Source organism: Mytilus californianus, unplaced genomic scaffold (assembly GCF_021869535.1).
Source record: "Mytilus californianus isolate M0D057914Y unplaced genomic scaffold, xbMytCali1.0.p SCAF_8, whole genome shotgun sequence".
NCBI lineage: Eukaryota > Metazoa > Mollusca > Bivalvia > Mytilida > Mytilidae > Mytilus > Mytilus californianus.
In genome coordinates, this window is record NW_026262734.1 from 53,212,724 (window position 1) to 53,235,692 (window position 22,969).

Genomic DNA, 22,969 nt, shown 5'->3' on the forward strand with positions numbered 1-22,969 from the left:
TTTGTTTGTTTCAGAACCTGAATGTAGAAGAGGTAGGTAAAATAGGTTGTAAAGTTTAAATACTCTTTCATCCTGTCTTGCAAGAAATGCATTGTGCAAAAGACAAGGAAGACGATGCATTTGGTTTAATGATAATAAATGTTAACTTAATTTATATACATTAACTTGTTCAATTCGCTCGTGTATGTATCTACGTATTTGTTATTAACGAAAAAAATCTCTGTATTACTGAAAAAATTATTACACCGATATTTTCAACATCACAAACTTGTCATATCATATATGCAATTTTATCATCGGTACATGTACATCATTCGTAAATATAAATCAACATAAATAAATCGTATATGCTCAGGTTTTTCACATCAAATCTTTTATGGTAATATTTTATACAAAGCACACAAATGTCGTCATAAAGATAACCAAACTTTTAAACAGCCTTATTCAGAAGGGATGTAGTTACGATACTGTTGTCAAGTCATAATGAGGATCGCATTTTTTGGAATTATTAATATTCATTCACTCAAAGGGTCTTCGCATCAGAACTAAACATATTTATTCTAAATCTAGTTGTTGGCATGATACGAATTATGTTCTTCTCGTATATTTTGTTATGGGTTGACACTTAACCCATAACGGGAGGAAAAGTGTTTGATTTTCATATGACGAAAACATAATCTTCCAATCTGTTTAATTGAGGTATGTAGCTGGCATGTCAGTAACTGCTAGTAGTCCTTTGTAAATTTATGTTGATCATTGTCATTTTCAATTGTAAGTTACCTATTCTAACATCGGACTCAGCCTTACCTAAACTGAGTTTCACTGTGCGTTTTGCTGCGCGTTTGTTTATTCTACATTAATTAAGTGTAGATAGAGGGTTGAGATCTCACAAAGCATGTTAACCCCGCCGCATGTTTGCGCCTGTCCCAAGTCAAGGACCTCTGGCATTTTTGTATTTTGCATAGTTTGTTTCAATCTATTTATTTTCTATTTATTTTTTTAGACATCTTTCACTTCCACGCTCGCGCCGATGACCATAATTGAGACCTTCTAATTCTTTTTCTCGTTTTAATTTTTTCGCCTGTATTTGTAAGAGACCACACGCTACTAACTCGCCAGCCAAGAGTTTTCATATCAGTTATGTATCCCGTCATACTTTGAACGACAAAATTATTTTATTTTATTGATATTCTTTTACTGTTAAGCCTGTTTTTATGTATCCCGTCATACCTTGAACGACACAATTATGTTATATCTACATGTGTGACGTCAAACGCGCGATTCTACGCCAGTGCTTAAAATGGTTCAATCCTTTATGGGTGGATTTTACATAGATAAACAAAATCGTATAATAAAATACCAAAATGAGGAAGTTTAATTTGATTATGCCTATTTTGCTTCTTTGTTAAATTTGTTTTGTTTTTATAGTGATTAAGATGATAACACAATGTTGACTGCTGTATCCCTATTTTTGACATTTTCACCTGTTTGTTTTGTTCACGCATCGTTGTCATAATGGAATTTGATGCGACTGTCATACAAGTGAGAGGTTTAGCTAGCTATAAAACCAGGTTCAATCCAACATTTTCTAGATAAGAAAATGCCTGTACCAAGTCAGGAATATGACAGTTGTTATCCATTCATTTGATGTGTTTGAGCTCTTGATTTTGCCATTTGATTATGGACTTCCCTTTTTGAATTTTCCTCGGAGTTCAGTATTTTTGTAATTTACTTTTTTTAGCAGTCTTTGTAACGAATATGAGAGACAAAGAGCTACTTCATTTTGGGCAAATTAAAACTGTTTTATTTTCAACAGATTCACAATTTTTGTATTCTTTCGACCCTTTTTTCGTATGCAACTGAATGTGACGTACTATGATTTGGTGCTATTACACCTTGTTTAGTCATTTGCATGAAATGTCTAAAATGTGTAAGAATATGGCTTAGTGTATGAGTAGCATATCAACATAAACCAATTCATACTAAATTTAAATTAAAAAAAAAAAATAAAAACGAAAAAGTGTTAATCAAATGAAAAATCGAGAACCACATTATCAGTATTATTTTCATAATAGGAAACTTACATGATAAAAAAAAATATCATACATAAAATAACAAATTCACAACTCTGTATGAATGAAAAGTAATTATGTCAAAGCCAATGTACATATACCTATATGTTATAAACAATCCCCTATTAATATTGCTTCTGCATAGTCGCAGCTTACACTATTGTATTTGATTTACTAGTATTCGACATATTTTATTGCAGTATAATTTAGTGATATGGGGTTTGTGAAGGCTTGTTTCTGTACAATATGTCTGTAATTATTGCATGCATGCTCGTTCTGTTTATCCGAATATCGCATTATTATTGCATCATGCAAGTGAAGGAAATATGTACAGCCTCTGCTTTGTAAAAAACAAAATCACATTTATATGACATAGTATCTTGTACAAGTAACCCCACCAACTATCCCCTGATTCCCATTGACAAAAGAATTTGAAATCTAAATATTGAAAGATATAAGGATTCGGTTTCCTTATATATGCCAGAAATTGAATCAGTAGGGAAAAAGCAATAAGTTAGAATGGTTACAAAAATATTACAACTAGTAAATGTTCTAGCATGGATGACAAATGGTGTACACAGTTGTTTGTGTCGTGGTTTGCATCACCCTCAAGATGAATTCTGCTCTGCCAAATATGTTAAGTTTTAGAATTACTGTACATAAAGGGTCATGATAACTTGTTTTTGTAACATTCATAATTCTTTTTTTTTTTTGGCAATTTAGTTTAGGCAAAATAACGGATGTTTTTCCCTAATAAATTTCAAATGAAATGGTTTATTTGAACGTGATCACTTCCTCATAAACAAACTATACTTTCCCAACAAGAACCACAAAACCATAAATGAGTTTTAAAAGATGAAGTTTCTCAAAAACGTTCGTGTTTGAATCATAAATAGCGATTGTATTTAAATGTCAATGTTCAAAAGTTCAATTCAAAATCTAGATTGTGGCTGTTGATCCCACATGACTTTTACGTGACAGCGTGTTTACAGCTGCAAAGAAAGGCGTAAAGGAATAATTAGGGCAGTTGATCATGCGAACGTGCAAACCTTGTCTTATCCGGGCATTCTAAAAACCGTTGGAATTTATATACACACACCTAAAATTTTAACTAGTTTCAGTTGATACACTGTTTATCTTACTTGCAACGATAAGCCGAAAGTAGGAACAGCTACTCAGAACATCGCCATTGAGTGTTGTTAGGTCGAGGAAAAAGAAAAATGCTGTCGCTAGACTTTATGATGCTCAATCGTGAACGTCTTCCGGACAATTGCAACGGTACCAGCGAATCGTTTAAACCTGATCGTGAGAGTTTCATTAACAACAAAATGTATGCGTGGTCTCCTTCGAAAACCGACACAATAAATTGTGACTCGGATATAGAGTTGTCTCAATGGCAATCTTACCACATCTTCTTTTATCGCCCCACAAGTTAATTATCATGTTGTGATTGGTTAAACGTCGTCACGTGGTGACCCCCATATGGATTCGTAGGGGGTTAGTAAACTTATTAGGGGGTTCAAGACGTCACGTCTACTGTTAATGGTGACCTCATCTATTTATGTTGTTGTGTTTCAATGTTTATTTTTCTACAAAACGCATCAGAAAATATGGCAGCGTGCGATAAATTCGTTATACGGATCTCTACTGACCACCTACGGTCCATAGAGGGTGAATAAAATCCATAGGAGATTCGGCCTGTGTCCTCGCCCCTTATGGATTTTACTAACCCTCTATGGATGCGTAGGGGGTCAGTAGCGAACCATATAACTTATAATATCTATCTACAGACAGTTAAAACCATATCTGTGCAAACCGAGTAACCGCCAGATATCTTTACGTTTATTGCAGTTCATTATATCAATGTCACAGATAGGCCTTCAACACAAAACAAACAAAGCCCACTGCATGCTTAAAACGACACCTAGCACCGGCTATTCTGTAAGAAAATTTCGATAGAGTTTGTAAATACGTTTGGTTTAGCGATGAATCAAATTCATTCCTAAGAGACGCAATTTTTGAACATACATTAATATGAACTGTGTCCTTCAGGTCCTTGCGGATTACAATTTAAATTGAGGAAATATGATGATGCATCACCCGGGCAATCTTAACGCCGCTCTATATATAGATGAGCATTTTTTGGCCGTAATGAACCTCCATAGTGACGTTTTTCAACGCCCTGTTGCACACAGCTTGTGCTGTTGTTTACCCTCGTAACAGTGTTCCCATTGCCGCCTAAATTAACGTGTTTGAATTCCGAATAACATTGGTGGGATGATTTAAAAAAAAAATTAAAACAACACGTAATAAATTGCGTCCGAAGCGCTTTTCTTGATTAAACTTCATCAGGAACGCTGAAAGTCGAATATTTGAAAGCCAAAGATGTATAAAAACTAAAACAATTGAAGAGTTGTATAAAAAGGACCAAAATAGCCCAATCCGTCGTAGGTAAATTTCTCCTTAGGGAGTTGGAATCTTAGTTTCTTTATTAATTTCAAACTTCATAAGCGGACAATTTTAGAAAGGTTTGTTATATATCAAATCGAGACCGAAATACTGACTGATGAGCTGATGATACCCTCGGGTACTGAGCCTATTCGTCGTCAGCATCGGCGCAAATTACGCTCTCTCCACCAAGAATTATATAAAATACTCTATACTGTTTAATGGTAAGCTAGTGTTGTTCATATGTCCCAGGAATAAAATTCATTTGACAACGTCGTATCGTTTTTTAGCTATTCAACTGCTACTACAATTATAAAGACTAAATATTCAGCGATCAACAAAACGTATGAATCGAAAACCGGAAAGGAGGGCGATCAGTATTGTAAAACAAGCAAGACACTGCACTATCAACATGACAAAAATCCAACTGTCTTAAAAGACCATTTTTTGTCTTGATAGGCATGAACAATTACCTGACATACTCAAAAAGTATGACTGATGTCTTGATTTTTTCTTGACAAATTCCAAGTTACATTTAATTTGTATGAACATTTTACTCGACATATTCTCAACATTCTGAGTACGGTCTTAAATTTGTTTTGACAAATTCTCGACATGTGCATACTGTCTTGGAAAAGAGAGGCGAAAGATACCAGAGGGACAGTAGACATGTTTGGAGTTTCTCGACATGTTCTTGGCATTCTTTTTTTTCTAAGTATGGTTTGACATATCTGAACAGTTTGAATTGTGTCTTGAATTTATCTGACAATTCTGAGCTTTACAAATCATGACCATTATCATGAATATACATGATATGTATTGTTCTTTATTTCTATTTAACATGTTTAAAGAATATCTGTTATTACAAGTTAAACTTATCACCAAAAAATTTAAAAAAAATGGTCATGTAAACATGTTTATAAATACAAAAAATAAATATGAAAATATATTATCATATACAAATGTGAGTATTATGATATAAACCAACTCAAATGTGGGTTTGTTAATAATTACAAATATTGATTTATTATTATTATAAATACGTGCTTAATGTCATACTGTACACATATTTCATTTTGCATGCATAATATTCAATGTTAACATAGTAAATAATAGTAAACAAACAATTTATCAATATGTTCAATCTAAAAATTAGTAATAGATTATTATATCATAATGCTAAGTTGATTCTACCGGTAATAGAAATGAGGATAAAACTTTTGTCAGGAATGTATCGATTCACGATTCAAACGAAATCTATTCTGTCGAAACAGTGTCCAGACATATTAAAACATCTTTAAGACCGTCAAGAATGTGCCAAGATATACTGTGGATTCCTTTTTATTCGTTAGGTTCCAATTTTCCTGGCTTTTGTGTTCAAAGCAGTCTTGTAAAACTGTGAACGGACGTGAGTGAGGATTATGGCTGATTTTGTCATACATATGGTGATCCGAATTAGTTTTATTCGTGGTATTTTTAATTTCGGTGACTAGAGAAACCTGTCATATCAGAAAACACCGTGTAAATAGTGACGTCTGTTTCATACTTTTTGACAAGATGACGTCCGCGCCAAATATCCTGTTTGATCTTCATAATTTTATGTATCGAATGCGACTGAGCATATGCTGTCATTAAGGACAAAATGTCCACCAGCAAAAACATCGACTGAGTGGTTGTAAAGGAAAAACTAAACAGAAACATCGACTTAGTGGTGGTAAAGGAGAAACTTTGCAGATTCATCAACTGAGTGGTTGTGAAGAAGAAATGAAGTTGATATACCAACTGAGTATTTGCAAAGGAGAAACAAATCAGAGACATCGACTGAATGGTTGTAAAGGATGAACGAGGCATAGATATCGAATGAATGGTTGTAAAGGAGAAACGAGGCACAGAGACATCGACTGAGAGGTTGTAAAGAAGAAACGAGGCAGAGATATCGAATGAATTGTTGTAAAGGAGAAACGAGGCAGAGATATCGAATGCATGGTTGTAAAGAAGAAACGAGTCAGAGATATCAAATGAATGGTTGTAAAGAAGAAACGAGGCAGACATATCGATTGAATGGTTGTAAAGAAGAAACGAGTCAGAGATATCGAATGAATGGTTGTAAAGGAGAAACGAGGCAGAGATATCGATTGAATGGTCGTAGAGGAGAAAAGAGGCAGAGATATCGACTGAGTGGTTGTTAAGGAGAAACGAAGCAGAGATGTCGACTGATTGTAAGGAGAAACGAAAGATTCAAAATAATTATTCAAACATAAAGGTGGTAAATAATTTGCCATCTCATGGCAAAAAAATGATAAAAAGACAAACACGAGTACTCAAAACAAAGCATAGAAAACTAAAGACTGAACAACCAACACGATCCCCACTGAAAACAAGGGTCAATAAAAGGTGATGCGTAATGACACATTGATACCATGTAATGAGGAGATTGTCCGAACAAATTTTAAAAAAGCATCATGGTGTCAAAATATCGTTTACTTTTTCAGTATTCTATGGCAAAGTTACCAAGGAAAAGCTTATACCAGGTCCACCCGATGACGTAGAAAATAATTTAGCTACTTGGGAATATACATTTAAAATCATTTTCAAAATGAAGGTAATAAGCAGTTTTTAAATCGATTTAAACGTGCAAAATCATCGAATGTCTAAATAGAAATACATTCAGTATTCTCGAAAACATTTTGATATATGACATGCTCATAACACAAGAACCACCATATATATTGATTTCGAGAATTTGTATGCTAAGATACTTAGGATTCATTATTATTCGTTTGATACCAATTTTCATTGGTTTTGTTGGTACATGTGAACCACGAATTCAAGTGTTCAACGAATAACACATTTTTTATAGGCTTTATATGTAGAGAATGGAAACCACAAAATCAAATACCCACGATAATAAATGAATCCACAGTATACAAAACAAAACACAAAAAACTAAAGACTGAGCAACAAGAACACTACCATGAAAAAACATTATACTTTGAGCCATATTACTATATCACCTTTCTAAACACCAACCATTTACCTCATTTTAAGCAACGGTAGTACCCCAATCTGATATTAAACTGTGTTATCAAATTTGTTTTTCTCAAGACCACCACTTTGAAGTGCTGATACTTTAACTATCTGGCTCCAGTGAAAGAAATATAAGCAATGTTTCTAAGCGTGCATATGTTCCAAGATCTCTAAAAACAAACTGATTTAAAAAATGATTTATTTAATCATTTCATATGTTAGCTTACTCTAGATAATTCTGGGGTATATCGACCGGGAATGTATCATTTCCTGTTTACGAAATGACAATGCACTAACCTTGACCTGTATACATCAGGTTTGCTCTTCTCTAAATAAAATGTTATGTAAGTATATTATACTGTATCAGATTTGCGAAATCGGCTAATCTTTAAATAAAAAACATGCATAAGCTACTTAAGACATACGCTATCATCTGGCATAATTTAAATTACAATAAGTATAAGTATATTTGCATAATTAATTACATACATATTTAGAGTTATAGGTTCTTATTTAACAACAGATTCCCCGTTTTCTATGAGCACCGTCAAAGACAATATATATTTCAATAAGAATATCTTAACGGAAACTAGCAATGGAAGATACATTGTGTGCCTCTTTTTGTGACGTTAAACATCATTTGATATAAAATTGAATAAAGAATATCGGATAATTGATAAATTGCAAAACTACTTAATAAATACAGAAAATTATTCGCACATTTATTAGAAATAAAAAAGAATATGGTGTATTAATACTCAATTTTACAATACCAGCTTAAATGTTTTTGCAGAAACTAGGCCTACATAATGAATAATACAATATTATTTTAGTTACTAGCACCATTTAAGCATAAAACTCATGCCCAATGCAATGCGTATTCATTAACTAGAGACCAAGGCACAAACAGACCATGCCTGCTAAAATATTGTCAAATTTCATAAGATAGTATGGCGATGCTTACTTTACATCAGGCGAAATATTTAAACTGGCAAGCCAAGTTTTTCAGCATCATAATTTCTTGTTCAAAATCTTGATCATTTAAATATTTGTGGCACAAATTAACGTGTCTTCACCTCAACAAACTATAGGTTTAGTATATCTGCTCACAAGGTGTATCGATTAGACTAGCTAACTTTTCACATTGGTTTACATTTTGGACAACACATCAGATGCAAATTGCCAATTTAATGAATTGAACTTAATAACTGTTCTGTTTAAAGTGCTAGAAAAGCTGTCAATCGAAAAAGAAATCATAATGGACCACTTTCGAGTTTGTCCTTCACCGGTGAAAACTCGTCAATTATGCGCGCCTTTATGACGTCATTTACAAGATAGAGGGAATCGCCTGTATCCCTGCACTATTACCATTCACCAAGCGTCTTAGTGATCATCATTGTGCAGGATAAACTAGAAATAATGTTTGTTCTGTAGATAATTCCCTAATGACAGCAGTGCTGATTGTCAATTATGAGAATTCAATTTGCCGAATAATTCGTGCAATATAGCATCATAGTTTTCCAACCACCCGCTCAACATGGGAACGGAAGTGATGATGCCCCTAAACGCACGACTGATGTTCACTAAAACCAAACGTTTTGACGGAAATGCATCAAACTAGAAAGTTGTCTATCGGAAGGCTCGTTTATTATCATATTGAAATTAAATTACTCGAATTGATATCAAGCGATATCCAATTCTCACTCGTTATGAAACCTATAAATATGTTGCCATGATATCAGGAAAATCAGCCAAAATTAGATTTAGTGCGAAAACTGTATCGTCAACTCAATATACGTTGTGGAAGAGTCAAATGGTATTCTTAAGGATGCTACTCTTGTTCTTTTTATTTTATTCATGTATTGCCATTGACAAAGTTTGCCCGCTAACCCATACTTTTATTTTCATAATTGTATTACATATTGTTTAACAAGCCATATTTGTAAATCTTATAAAATCCTTTTCATATTTTTATAGTTTTTGAAACAAAAAAGTGGTTAATGTTAAAACTAGGATAAAATCTAGAGAGAATCATTTCCCGTCAAATTTTCAATGGCTTATACATTGTGGATCTCGAAAACAAGTGCACGGACCATTCATTTTTTTCTGCTTTTTTAGTTTCTTTATTTCTATACTATCAGTTTACTATCACTTTGAGCGTTCCTGATGAAGGTAAATCCAGAATAGCGCTTCGGACGCATGAAATTATTAAACGTGTTGTTTTCAATTTTTTAGAACAGTCTTTTAAAACGTTTGTTATTTTGAAAGAGAGTAGCGAACATCCGTAAGTCTATTAATATAGACTTTTCCTCATTTATAAGGAAACCAGCATCAGCCAAGGCTATTTTGACGACGGACGACTGCGAATTACACGTGTTTTCATCGAGAATTATGCGGAGTATAAAATCAAAAAAATGTATTCCGTGTATGCCAAATGTTTACTGGTGACCTTAAACATTTTTCACTTTAAAAATACTCTGTCCTCAAAATTCAAAATATCTTAACTGATTAAATTATATATAACGATATACATTTTGAATACAGGGTGTTACAGAAGGGGTTGGTCAAGATGTTGTTGTAGAGACAAGAGGAAATGGTGCTCTCTGTGGAGTACGCTTTGATGTCGGACAATCTCGTATCTTAATAGGTAAACCTAATGTAGCAAACTTCTTTGTACCATTTGAATCATCGGTAAAATAATGTTGCTTTAACATCATTACAACAGACAGAAACTTTGGAGCTTCCCCTCCATATTACACATGTTCGGAACTGAAGATTTTGCGACATTTATGAGTTTGAATATCTTTTTGGTATCATTCGCCTTTAGTAATGATTTAAAGCGGACGATTTTTCAATGTATTGATGGCACTTGTCTGATATGGAACAGCCGGAGTTGACAACTACTGACACTGTACACAGTTGAAAATTCAAATCAATCTAATTCATACGTTTTACTCTTTTGGTGTAATTACAATATACCAACTTTAGTCATAAGTACCTAACAGCCATATAGCGTATATTAGACATCGGAACTTAAAAGAATTACTGACTAGCTCGGTAGTCAAAGCTTAGTACAACAGAAACGATTGGGTCAGCATCCCTGAAGAAGCACCCACCATTCATATGAGTCAAGGAATATTGTAGAGTTTGTACTATTCTGTACTGCAGAAACACGATGTGTTGGGTCGTGGAGAATAGACAAACGTGGCTGTTAGGTACTTTCAGACATTCAACATAAAGATAAGTCAATCAAGAAGAAATTGAAATATATTTGCATTAATGTTTAGTCTATCCTTTTAAAATAAAATGCATATTTTAAAATATAGAAAATAAGCAAATATTTTCATTTGTTCTTAAAGGAGGAAAAAAACCCGATGGAACGAAAACAATAAATCTCTGCAGTTTTAGGAGAAAAATCGGCAATCTATCCACATATCAAACGTTTTACCTGTTTACAAGAGGTTTTGATTCGTATAATTTCAACTGTAGAAGAAGATGCGTGAGTATCATATTGTTAAATGATTTCGCACATGTTTGTCCTTATTTGATTTCTTTCTAATGCGTGGTCTGTATACATCCGTACTGTATTGTATATCGTAATATATTTTTTTATGCATTTTTGTTGTCAATCCACTTTTTTATATACAAAAGTAAGTGTTTGGATTCCAAGAATACTTTTTAAAAAATAAACCACCTTTATATAGGTCTTTTGAATCTATTTACATAATTTTGTACCAGCGGGACAACTAAAGACATTGGCATTATAAAAGGAAATATGTACTGTGCTTTACATATCTTAGTGAAATCGTTATAAAAATCGGTCGGGATCAGGCCGTTTTTTTAATACTTAACCCCTTATGTTTAAAATCTCGATGAACACTGACAAAAGGTGCATTCACGAAAAATCGCTTTCAGGGAATAAAATCCTCTACAAAGACTGTAAATAAGAACACAGAAACAAAAATTAAAAAACCTTAAAGGTCCATATCGTCCAAAGGGAACCACATTAACTAATTTATGGTATAAAACAAGTGCATGTTTATCATTTTTAAGGTTTGGAGATATTGTCATTGTTGATATACATTATTAAAATTGCTTTATATTTTGTTATATAGCAGAACGATTCACAATATGCATTTAGTGAAAACAATCATTGATCTCCTTTTTTGTTAAATGTTATGGTATACATTGATAACCAACCAATTTTTATGTTATTTTAACCCTTTCCTCCATGGAATTTTTTTTTTACATACTTGATTTGCATAGGATTTTTCATTAAAATGCTGAAAATATGCTTACTTTAATGAAATATTAACTGTACCTCTAATAGACTAGTTAGACATTTGAAATTTTTTGTCAGTTATACATTTAAGTCAGATCTTCAAAATTTACCAAAAAAAAATTTTTTAATATTGTTGCCATGGTAACAGATAATGAGATTTATCCAAATATAAAATTAAAATGGTTAAATTTTGGGTTAAATCTTGTAATGTCAATTTGTTTCTAAGAAAACAATGAGAGAATTGAAAGTACATAAATAATCTGAATGGAAACTTTATTTTCTTTAAAAATTGTCTATTTTTTTCCTCATAGCAACAGAAGTATTTCCGTAGCAACCAAAGAAAATTGTGATTAAATTTTGAATTTAAAAAAAAATGGTGAAAATATTTAAAAATAAGGTTTTTACAGGTTAATCAAGATGACTCATATATTGGAATATATTATGGAAATAATATTGTACATTATTTTTCCCTAGCAACAGTTTCTGTTCATAGCAACCAACTGAAATCCTGTATAATAAGTAAAAAATGAACAGTTGACACTTAGATATTTTGGATGATAACAAATGGAAACTTTTTATCACAACATTGCACTTGAAAAAGATTTATCATATGTGTGCTCCTAGCATCCAAATAAGGCCCAAGAATCAGACTAAAAAGTAGGTGCTTAGGCCAACAAATTAGAAAATGCATTATTAGTTATCAGATATCATGTTTCTAAAAGAAAATCTATGATGTTTGTGAAGTTGTTTAACAAAGACCTTTTTGTATACTAGTAGTGATAAATATCACAGTTTGAAAAGGCAATATGAAAATAATAGCATGTGGTATAGTTTCTTTTTATTACATTTTTGTACACCATTTTGCATCTGGTTTTGGTTGTGTTCAATGGAACACTGACATTGTTAATGTTAACATGCTGATTATGCATATGCCTGTTTCTCTTTGTAAAGTCCCCTTGAAAATGTAACATCAATCCTGAAATCTAGAAGGGTATTAAACTTTTTCTTATGTTGATATCCTGCTGTGCATTTCATCACAATTTGAATTTATAAAAAAAAAAACATTATTTCAATTTAGGTTTTTTCCTATAAAGGCAAACCCCTTCCCCTCCAGAAATAACAATACATTAACTTGAAAGAATTCAGCTAGCCCCTTCCTTGTTTCACGTCCAGTGGCAAATATTTCATGCATATTCAGAAGGAGGTCCTTATAAATCCTTATTTGTTTACCTCTTCTCAATGCTAGTCTTCTAAAGACCTTTCTGTAGACTGTTTTGCATACAATAATGAAATAAGGAAATGTGGTAAGATTGCCAATGTGACAACTTTTCAACAGTCCAAATGATGTGGATGTAAGACAATGACCATTCATAGTTTATGTGTTAAGCATGTTATGACAAAATGTGAAGCAATCTACACTAGAAAAGCAACGGCCTGATTTATGCTAAAAGGGTAAACAAAAAGATGATAGACAGCAACCAACAACAACCACGGAATAATAGGCTTCTGACTTTGGACAGAAACATACATAATGTTGTTGTGTTAATTATGATTATGAGCGCACATTACTCCCCAAAGAGAGGCAAAAGGGACTTTCAAACGCATAAGTCGAAATAAACTGACAACACAATGGTAAACAACGAAAAAGAAAAAAGACAAACAACAGTATACAAAACACAATATAGAAAACTTAAGACTGAGCAACACAAACTTGGGCAGTGATTCAAATAGACAATAAATGTGGATAGTAAAATTAAGAATGGAAATGGGGAATGTGTCAAAGAGACAACAACCCGACCATAGAACAGACAACAGCAGAAGGTCATCAACAGGTTTTTAAAGCAGCGAGAAATTCCCGCATGTGGACACAGATGATGCCCCCGCTTGCATATCATATAGTTGTAAAGGGACATAACTGAAGAACGGTAAGAGTGACGCTACCAAAACTTGAACTTGATCTGAGTTTTGTGGTAATAAGCATTGTGTGTAAGTCTCATAAAATTTGGTTGAGGCTAACTTGAGTGGAGAACAGAAACTAAAATTCAGCAATTTTTCTATTTGTAAACACGCATAACTCTAGAACGGTTGTGTATAAGTTTTATAACATTTGGTTGAGACAAACTAAAAAATTCAGCAATTTTTATGATAATAAAGGGACATAACACTAGAATGGTAAAAGTGTCGCCACCAAATTTCGTACTTAATCTGTATCATGTAGTAATAAGCATTGTGTATAAGTTTCATAACATTTGGTTGAGGCAACATAAAGTTAGAAAACGGAAACAAAAAATTTGTACTTGATCTTAGTTTTGTGGTAATGAATATTGTGTATAGCATAACTCAATAATGGTTAAAGTGACACTACCCAAATTCGAACTTGATCTGTGTTTTGTGGTAATAAGCATTGTGTATAAGTTTCATAACATTTGGTTGATGCAAACTCAAGTTAGAGAACGGAAACCAATTTTGGGATGTACGTATATAGACGGACAAGGGTAAAACTTAAAGCTTCCACCGCTATGGCAGGGGCATAAAAAAAGGAATAAAATGTAAAAGTCTGCTTTGAATGGCTTGAATCGATAGGAGTGCTAAGCATCCATCCAAACTCCTGCTCTTTAATAGCTGACTTGACTCATTAGATTGGCAAGAAGTACATATAAAAAAAAACAAAAAAAAAACATGTGAGTTAGTGAGTATTGATCTAAGAGTACACAGTTACTGAAAGCTAGTTTAAAGCCAATTAATTATAACTATCAATAGGTATTTTGTTTTCTCCCAGACTAACAAAATATTAGTCAGTAACAGCCAGTGGAAGTAGAAAACAAGTTCCTCAAAAATCAACTTGAAAAAAATTTGCAACATACAATGTATGAACATGACATGTTCTTTCATCAAAGTTTAGGATACTAATATTATTTAATATCCCTCTTGTTCCTCTACTAAACATTAATAATAAGATGTGCTGATCAGTTGGTTGCTTAAATTTAAGGTAGCTTTTAATCAAATGAGTAACTACATTTTGATTCTCTGAAACCCGAAATACGGCGAAAATCGTGAAGAGAAAAATGCACGTATGTCTGTTCTTTTAGTCTGACATATTTTATAAATGGGAAGTGAACCGCAAAGTTAAGGCTCTGTAATTTGTTAGTCAAATTGTTACTACTAAAACAAAGTGGTTCACGGAACCATATGCCTTCATGATTGTTGAAATAAACATCGCGGGAAAAATATTCATCATCTTTTGTTTGTGTAAACATCACTGTAAAAACGGTAAATTCTTTTGGTGGGCGGGGCTTAGAATCACAACTTACGGATGCTGAATATTGTTGCATAATTCGCTATTCTCGTTAATTTATTTGAAGAACTTAAAATAGTTATGATTGAAACTTAAATGGCACTTTCTATAAGCAAAAACATTGAAAGATTGTACGTTGAATGATTTTTTTGTGGTCATTAGAATTTGTATGTTCCCGCCCACTTAATGACTCGCCGGAAGTCGTATAATGGGATTCCCCAAACACATGTTTACATTTTACAAGTTGCTATATTTGTTCACTCAATGGGTCAGAAAAGAATTGTATATCTCCGCGTTGTTCATTAAATTTCTGATATTTCAACGTAAGTTTAAAAATAAAATGCTTTTGTTGCAATAATGTACGAATCCAAAGCGAGAAAAGCGGCAGTGAACACTCGGAGTTTCAAAATAAAGTTTTTCTTACGGAAAATAATTTTTTACGCATACTGTATCGTAAACATTGATTATTAGGTATTTTATAACCAGTTGGTATTAATAACCAACAATAAATGTAGTTAACGTGACAATGTCAGTGTTCTGAAACTTGGTTGTCATCAAGAACCTCGAAAAAATGGCGACGGCTATTTATAACAAAAATCGGCACGTTTAAAGTATTAATGCATTGCGAAAACAAATATTTCATCAATGCAATTCAAGTCAGATATTCTTATGAATATCCGTTTTATATTGGATACAAATTTTATTAAGTCTGATACAGACATTTCGTAGTCAAAGTGTTTCAACTGAGGTACTATACAGAGGCGTCAAAAACCGTCATTATGGAGTAAAGGGGGTGGCGTCAAAAGGCGTCATTATGGAGGAAAGGGTTAAACATATGAAAACACAAACGAAACCTTTAGCCTGTGTGTAAGATTTTAATATCAAGTAACGCGGTATAATTGTCAATGAAATACACGATATATTTTATGGTTGTTTCACTAGTCCTTATGTTTACGGACTTTAACGTGTGATACAAAAGATAAAATCTGCATAATCTGCAACAAATGTATAAATCACCGCGAAAATAATGGATACTTAATCAACAATTATTCGTTTTGTCTTCAAAGAAAGTACGTTTAGAAATTACAAGTTCTAACTCCGTCAGGGATAGCAGCTTTATTTATTATATATATATATTAAAATAGGAGACTTTTGGCTACAATATTTTCTTGTATCTGCTTTTAGTCAAATAACTCCTCATGTATCAAAATATGTCTAACCCTTTCACATCCAAATGTTCAGTTTTTTGCGTTTTTTATAAAAGAAGTTAAAAATATATATATATTTTTACAGTATTATGTTCAATTCAACAAATTCAATACGTGTACTAGTGTTGGAAATATTCGTGGTTTTAATTTGAAAAGAAAAGTGTGTTATGCCAAACAAAATTAAAAGCATTAGGAATCAAACACATTATTTAAAACGAATCCATATTATAGTATTTTGTTGTACAGTACTACCTGTGACATTATCTTATTAATGGTGGCCATAAAAACTATGTCCACCATGATGGCCCTATATGTCCATCATTATACCCCCTGTTGCTTAATTAAGTACAGCTCTTTATAAGAACCAGGCAGAGTGCCATATACATGTGATATATGAGGGTTTCAGATTTTATCTATAAATGACCTAGTAGAAGCAGTAGCTGAATACTGCTCAAAAAATAAATTTGAGTGGGAAAATATGAGTGGTTGCCATAGTAACGAACACTCTATTTTTTGGTAGTTAAGCGTGGTAAAATCTTTCAAAAATCAGCTAAATCACTACAATTCAGAGCCTGATTATGAATAGAATCAAACTTTTTTCATAAATTTTCATGTTTAACATTGATACAACTTGGTTTAAGCTTCATTTTAGTTAAGATTGCATGTCAACCAAATTTGTAAATTTTTTGAAAAAATTTACCAAAAAATGCATATTTTCAACTTTTCTGAATTATAGATTTTTGTGAAATTATCAAATTTTCTCGTGTGTTTTTCAGAAAAGTGCAAATGTGTCCAGCATAGTTAGCACTGTATTTATTAAGTTTGAATACTACTTTAGCAAATTAAATAGAAAAATGCGTGGGACTCTCTTTAATTTTATCACCATAGCAACCGATTTTTTCCTTGGAAACGGAGTTATTATATGCAGAATATTGCAGTTTAAGAACTGTAATGTCCTTAATTGTTTCATAACCGATAAGAAAATACATAAAAGCAAACGCTGACTCTAAATTACCATCGTCAAGTGTTGCAGACTTCAATAGTTACCATGGAAACACATATAATGCATAGCAACATCCATTATAAAATGTATGAATGGAAATTTATGTAAAAAAAAATAAAAATATAGAGGGTGTTCATTTTCAAATTGGAATATGACTGCATGCTTTGCTTCACTCACAGTCTTGTCTGTTCTTTTCAGAAGGTTCAACAAATGTAATATATAATGTTACATTGGGGTTGGAGGGTTTTGGAAAAAAAGGGGGGGAAGGTTTATTTTTAAAAAAATTTCATACATGTAGATCCTTGAAACAATAATTGCTGCAACGTTTGGTTGGATTTTGTTCCGTGTTCATCATCCGATAATCAATTTATGAGTTGTTGCCATGGTAATGGACACTCTATTTGTTGGTAGTTAAGCGTAGTAAAACCTTTGAAAAATCAGCTAAATCACTACAATTCAGAGCCTGATTATGAATAGAATCAAACTGTTTTCATAAATTTTCATATATAACATTACTATAACTTGGTTTAAGCTTCACTTAAGTTAAGATTGCAGTTCAACCCAACTTTTAGATTTTTGTTAGGATATACTAAAAAACACATATTTTCAATTTTTCTGAATCATGGAGTTTTGTGAAATTATCAAACTTTCTCGTGTGTTTTTCCGAAAAGTGCAAATATGTAAAGCTTAGCTAGCATTGTAGTAACTAAGTTTGAATACTACTTGACCGAAATAAATAGAATATTGCGTGGGACCCTCTTGAACTTTATCACCGTGGCAACGTATTTTTCCCCTGGAAACGAGAGTTATTATTTGTTGAATTCTGCAGTATAGGGACTTCAATGTTCTCAATTGTTTCCAAACCTTTAAAAAACTACATAGAAGCATATATATACTTTTACTTTAAACTACAATCGTGAAGTATTGTTAACAACATTTGCCATGGTAACAAATATCACCCATAACAACATCCATTCAAAAGATATATAATATAATTTTATGTAAAAATTACATATAATTATGTAAATAATGTTAAATTTTCTAATGGTAATATAACTGCATGCTATGCTTTGTTTCACTCACAGTCCTGTCTTCGCTCCTTGAGAAGGTTCAACAAATTGAATATATATACACTGTGGCATTTTGGGGGAGGGGGTGGAGGGTTGTTAGTTTTTGTTTGAATCTTTCATAGATCCTTATAAGGACATTTGAGAGGTTTAGCTACCTATAAAACCAAGTTTAATCTACCATTTTCTACATAAGAAAATGCCAGTACCAAGTCAGAATTAATATATGACAGTTTTTATCCATTCGTTTGATGTGTTTGAGCTTTAGATTTTGCCATTTGCTTAGGGACTGATATTTTGTGTACAGTGTAAATCTTAAATAAATGCTTCAAAGTCAAACCAGATAATATTAACTATTTTACTTATTTCTGCCAAAAAAGTACTGCATTTTTGAATATTCAAATAAATGAAATCTGATTTGGATTAGTGTTTGTGCTCAATGGAATTCATTACGACTTGTTGAATAGTTATTCCTAGTAAGTGACTATTTTGGGATCGAATTTAAAGAAGATCATATTCAAGTGTGACTGTGTCAAAACAAGGGGAGGGAGAGTTTAAGATTTGAAAGTGAAACCTTTTTTTCTGATTATTTAACTTTCTAAATTTAGGTACATCTCTCCTCGGTTCATCTTTCTCTAAGCATATTAATGAGGGAAAGAAAAGCTATTAATCTATACTCAATAACGCTTTCAGATATGATTTTTCATACACCTATTTGAAAGTACTTCAAAATGGAACTAAAACTGTAGGAGATGGAGGTTATACGTCAATAACACAGCAATCAAACGACAAAAACATCTAATGACATCTAGCGGGCAACATACAGTTTTCAACAATACTAGTACTTATAGGTATCTATACAATATGTCAAATTCTTAATCATTACTAATTTATATAAAGACTTAATTGAGAATAAATCTAACAGAAATGAAAAAAAAAAAAATCTTCCATTAAATCGCAATTCTTCAAGTAATGTAACAATTTAGGAAGAAGCCTAAACATAAGAAAGTTAATAATTTAACACTTATCAACCTTTTATTACTACACAAAGGCGTATTCCCCCCTTTTTTCCCTACAAGAAACTTTCCTTGGAGCCGTGGATTGCAGTATTTCTAAAACATACACGAAAATTGGTGGCGTTTATTATGTGTTAAAACAGTTATTGGCCAATCGAATCGGTATATATCATTTACTCTACACGGTTGGGATGACCCTTTAACCCGAACTCCTCTAAAGATACAGAGTGATTGACAGAATGGGGCAGTAATTGACATGATAGGAGAAAAGGTGAAAACATTATATGGTATGTATTAGAGGGAAAAAAGGGCTCCAGAAAGGTTCTCCTATGATCACATGGTCACTTTTAGAAATTTCTTCAGTTAACCAGGCCATTTTAGGCAAACTTTACAGTTCTAAACTGATCTGGTTCTCGGTTTTAATCGTTTTTAAAGTATCAAACAAAGCAAAGTAAAGCAAAACGGGCATAACTCGGGAACAGTTAAAGTGACGCCACCAAAATTAAAAATTGGATCTCTGTTTTGTTGTAATAAGCATTGTGTATATGTTTCATAACATTTTGTTGAGGCAAACTAAAGTTAGAAAATGGAAACCAATTTTGGGACGGACTAAGTTTACATGTTTACTATCTAAAAGGAGAGGAGGGGGATTTCAGAAGGATTAAATTTGTGCTTCAACTAAACCCAATCTCCCCTGCAAAAAAGATCTAATGTTACCGGAATCATGAAATTATGAGATATATGTAGTACGGTGCATAGTAAGGAATGATTCATAATTAATACAATTATTTTGTACAATAATTTTGTTCTGATATAATTTTGCCGAAAATAGCATAATTATTTTACCGGGATTAGCACAATGCCAACTTAGCAGATGTACCTATTCGTCTATCTCGGAGATCCAGAATTTCAATTGCGGAAAAGTAGTACAACACATGATATTAATGATATGCTTATAGCCATATATATTAAGAGGATTCCATTATATTGGACTTCTGACAGCAACGATCTCCAATTGACTATTTATTTTTTAAAGTCGCCACCGACTTTAAATGTGTTCAATTGGTCTGTCCGTCTATCCGTCCGTCCATCACACTTTAGTTTCAGTTTAAAAATGCTTTGACCAAATGATTCTATTTTTTGGTTTGTAATCTTATTATTATGTTACAGGTCAAGTTTGTGATTTTTGCTGGTGGGATAACATCTCAGACTTGTGTGTGCCCTAAGAAATTAAGAATTTTCTTACAATCGGTAAGGAACAATATTTATCATGCCTTACCATAAGCCAGGTTGGTCTATTGCAATCCCATGAAGTTCGTCATCTGTTAACTTTCATAAATTGATTATCAGATGATGAACTCTGAACAAAATCCGACCAAACGCAATTATCTTTTCAAGGATCTACATGTATGAAACATTTAAAAAATAAACCTACCCCCTTCTTTTTTTCCCGACCCTCCAACCCCAATGTTACATTATATATTACATTTGTTGAACCTTCTAAAATGAAAACAAACATGATTGTGAGTGAAGCAAAGCATGCAGTCATATTCCAATTCGAAAATAAACACCCTCTTTATATGTATTTGTTTTACATAATTTTCAATTTATACAGCTTTTGAATGGATGTTGCTATGGATAATATTTGTTTCCATGGTAACTATTGAAGTCGGCAACACTTGACGATGGTTATTTTAAGTAATGGTATGCTTTTATGTATTTTCTAAATCTCTTTTTCATAAGTATATAAGTAAGGAGGCCAATGAAATTTTGCACAGTTGTCATAAATGTTGTGCCGTTTATTTTGAACCATTCATTAGGGCAAAAAACTTAGTTATCTAAAAAAACATTCAGGAGTTTAATATCTTAATGGAATAACAAATTGTATCATTGTAGAGCAATTTATTATTATGGATGATCTTTTTTGCTTCTTATTAAAGAAGGTAATGCACAGTTATAAATGGTTAATGTATATATGTTACAACAATAAAATTTGACCATCATCCAGTTTGTTTGTCCATGACACTTTCTAAAAGTATGAATATAACAATTCATTAAAGATGGCTTCTTATAACTTGAATAAGAAGAACTTTGTAAAAAAATGAATTATAAATTTTCTTTAAAGATGGCTTCTTATAACTTGAATAAGCAGAACTTTGTAAAAAAATGAATTATAAATTTTCTTTTAAGATGGCTTCTTATAACTTGAATAAGCAGAACTTTGTAAAACAATGAATTATAAATTTTCTTTTAAGGTTAAGGTTAATTTGTAACTAACCCATATTCATGGAAAATGATAGTATGAGGAGTGGGGCATCTGTGTGCTATGAACATATTTTCTTGCTGTATAAATAGTTACACCCTACCCCCAGCTGGGTCGAGGGGCCTATTTGAATAATTATTTACAATTTAAAACACTTATTTAACACTTTCAGTGACAAATTGTTTAATTTGAATAAACTTTGAAAGTACTTTTAAAAGTAGTAACTTTGGGAAATAAAAATATTAAAAATTGACTTTTTACTGAAAATGATGGAATTATTTTTGCATAAAAAGCCTAAAATGTTGTATTTTTGTTACCAAAAATGCTTATAGATCCCAAAAATTTGAATCATTTTTTTAAATTATTATGCTTGATAAATAATGTACAGTACATCATTTGAAATATTAAACTTGGTAACTAAAGAAATTAAATCATTTATATATGGTAAACTTCACAATTTGTAAAAAGTAGAAATTTGAGAATTTTGTTCTAAGTTCAACCTAAATTTACCCGAAATGTACAACTGAGGTCACAATATTGTTTTTACAATCTGATTGTATGTGTATCACATTGTCTTGAAAATGAATTGTTTTAATTTTGTTGGCAAAATACATACCTGAAAAATAATGAATAAAGTTGGCTGATTTTTCTAAAAAACGCCTTGTTTTTTTATGAAATTTTGCCTTGGCAGTTACCATGGCAACCATATATAATTTTGAAAAAAATGTGCAATTTCCAAACATGCCAAAGTAAAAGGATCTGCCTACAAGATTATGGATACTTGAAAAAACGACAATCAACCATATACTCTTTATTTTCAGAAAATCGGCCCAAAGTCAATAGGCTGTAAATATCATCTGGAAAATACAAATGATAAGCCGACCATATGTCTTGCTCAGAAGGCACTATGCAAAAGAGAGAGAAGACGGTGTCGCTGGGTTAATAATGAAACATGTTCATGATGTTAACTAGCTTATGTCATCAACAAGCTGGACCTGAATGGGTTATTGACCACCCATAGAAATAATTTATCAGACTTTTTGATCGACATGTTAATTATTTTCAATTAAAGAGGTTGTCCATTTTTGATCAGTTTTACATGTAAGGTTAAGACACTCATTGAACTTGCATATTTATATAACAAGTACCAATTTTGGTAGTCATAAAATATCTCATCTAATTCATGTTATTGATACATTAAGGTTTGGTTTCCAGTTTCCACGAGCAAGGTTCTGTCAGAAAAACGCTTCCGTTTGTTGTGAACAATGTGAGAAGTAAACAAAATTAA

General features: G+C 32.2%; 1 protein-coding gene across 1 annotated transcript; it reads left to right on the forward strand.

Moving 5' to 3' along the window:
* The first annotated feature begins 2,591 nt into the window (after positions 1–2,591).
* On the forward strand, positions 2,592–22,643 carry LOC127710611 (metalloproteinase inhibitor 4-like). The gene is made up of 6 exons (XM_052216563.1): positions 2,592–2,708; position 3,743; positions 7,013–7,122; positions 10,092–10,194; positions 10,907–11,046; positions 22,503–22,643. The coding sequence occupies exons 1-6, from the start codon at positions 2,592–2,594 to the stop codon at positions 22,641–22,643; spliced, it is 612 nt and encodes a 203-aa protein (XP_052072523.1).
* Positions 22,644–22,969: the final 326 nt, after the last annotated feature.